The sequence below is a fragment of the Rhagoletis zephyria genome, unplaced genomic scaffold, assembly GCF_001687245.7.
Source record: "Rhagoletis zephyria isolate East Lansing unplaced genomic scaffold, Rhagoletis_zephyria_1.1 Rzeph_scaffold_71793, whole genome shotgun sequence".
In the NCBI taxonomy this organism is placed as follows: Eukaryota; Metazoa; Arthropoda; class Insecta; order Diptera; family Tephritidae; genus Rhagoletis; species Rhagoletis zephyria.
Window position 1 is genome coordinate 1 of NW_016228843.1, and position 1,284 is coordinate 1,284.

A 1,284-nucleotide genomic window follows, 5' to 3' on the forward strand; every position below is an offset into this window, starting at 1 on the left:
TGCAATTGCCCAATGCATCCAAAATGTGTCCATGGCCGCATTGTTGTTCAGCTTTCAGCAAATCTGGATTTATGATTTCCACATTGCGCAATAGGCCATGCGATGTGCGCTCCTCCTCTACAGAGTCGCTCGAAAATTTATCCTTGAAATCGCCAAACTTATCCTTTAGATCAGAGCCTAGATCCTTCGCCTTATCACCGAATTTCTTTGCGCCCTCCTTCAGTTCGGTGCCCAACTTTTTGGCCTGTTCGGAAACCTTTGCAGCGCCTTTCTTTATTTGACAGCCAACGTTTTTGAAGAAATCGCGTACTTGATGCTCAGCACTGTCCTCGGAGCTGGCCACTTTTGGTCCAATGACAGGCACATCTGACAAAGACGGTAGGATTTTCTCATTGCAATCGAGTAGATCGGCGCGTGCAGTGGTGGCACAGAAGCACAGCAACGCTGCTGCGAAAATAAACACAATATTTTTCATTGTTTATTTTGGTTTTTGGCAATTTCTTTTTTTTTGTTTTTGTTATTTAATTATTCACACTTTCACTATTTAATCGTTTTTGTTAACTTCGATTTTTTTTTTTGTGCCCAACAGTTGCGTGTGCGGCTATGACGATGCTGTATCTGCGTGCGTGATCCGCTAACGAATACGCAATAACTGTGACTGCTTCTGGCATCAGGCGACCGCTACGGTTTTTATTTAATTGACAATTTTCAAAAGAATTTATTCAATTACGCGCAAAAACAGCGCAGCGTCATAAGTTTATTGTGTGTATGCGCATATACTTAAATACATATTTATGTAAATACATACTTGTATGTAAGTGAATTTGCAAGTTCTCAAGTGGTTTTATACATATTTCGCTGATCCACTATTCTGGGTTGTACTTGCTTTCCGCAATTGTTGTTGTGTTGCAGCGATTTTAATAAAACCGATTGTCGCACACATGCACACATGTATGTACTTTATGTTTGTTAGAATGTGTGTTTACACACGTTTACCCAAAACAATCGACCGCCTTTTTTAGAACTCAGATTCTCCGACAACTTTCATCGCTTGGCGTTTGCGGAATGAGATTAGCTGCTACAAGTATTTCGCGACTACCTAATTCAATGAGCATATAAATGAATGCACTTACGAACGGGTATGTTCAGCCATAACAGTAAATGGAAACTGTTACTTTATGTTGCACACTAAAAAAGGCAGACAACCCCTGCAAGAAAATTATCAACGAGTGCTCTATGCCTATTTTGTTTAACGGACCCCTGAACCCATGAAGTTTTGTCTTC

The 1,284-nt window shown here is 40.5% G+C and overlaps 1 protein-coding gene across 1 annotated transcript; it reads right to left on the bottom strand.

Annotated features, from left to right (window-relative positions):
• Positions 1 to 4: 4 nt before the first annotated feature.
• On the bottom strand, positions 5 to 784 carry LOC108357181 (uncharacterized; the record flags this gene model as incomplete). The annotated part of the gene is made up of 1 exon (XM_017608275.1): positions 5 to 784. A coding segment is annotated over exon 1 (471 nt), but the record flags the coding sequence as incomplete, so codon positions are not given.
• Positions 785 to 1,284: the final 500 nt, after the last annotated feature.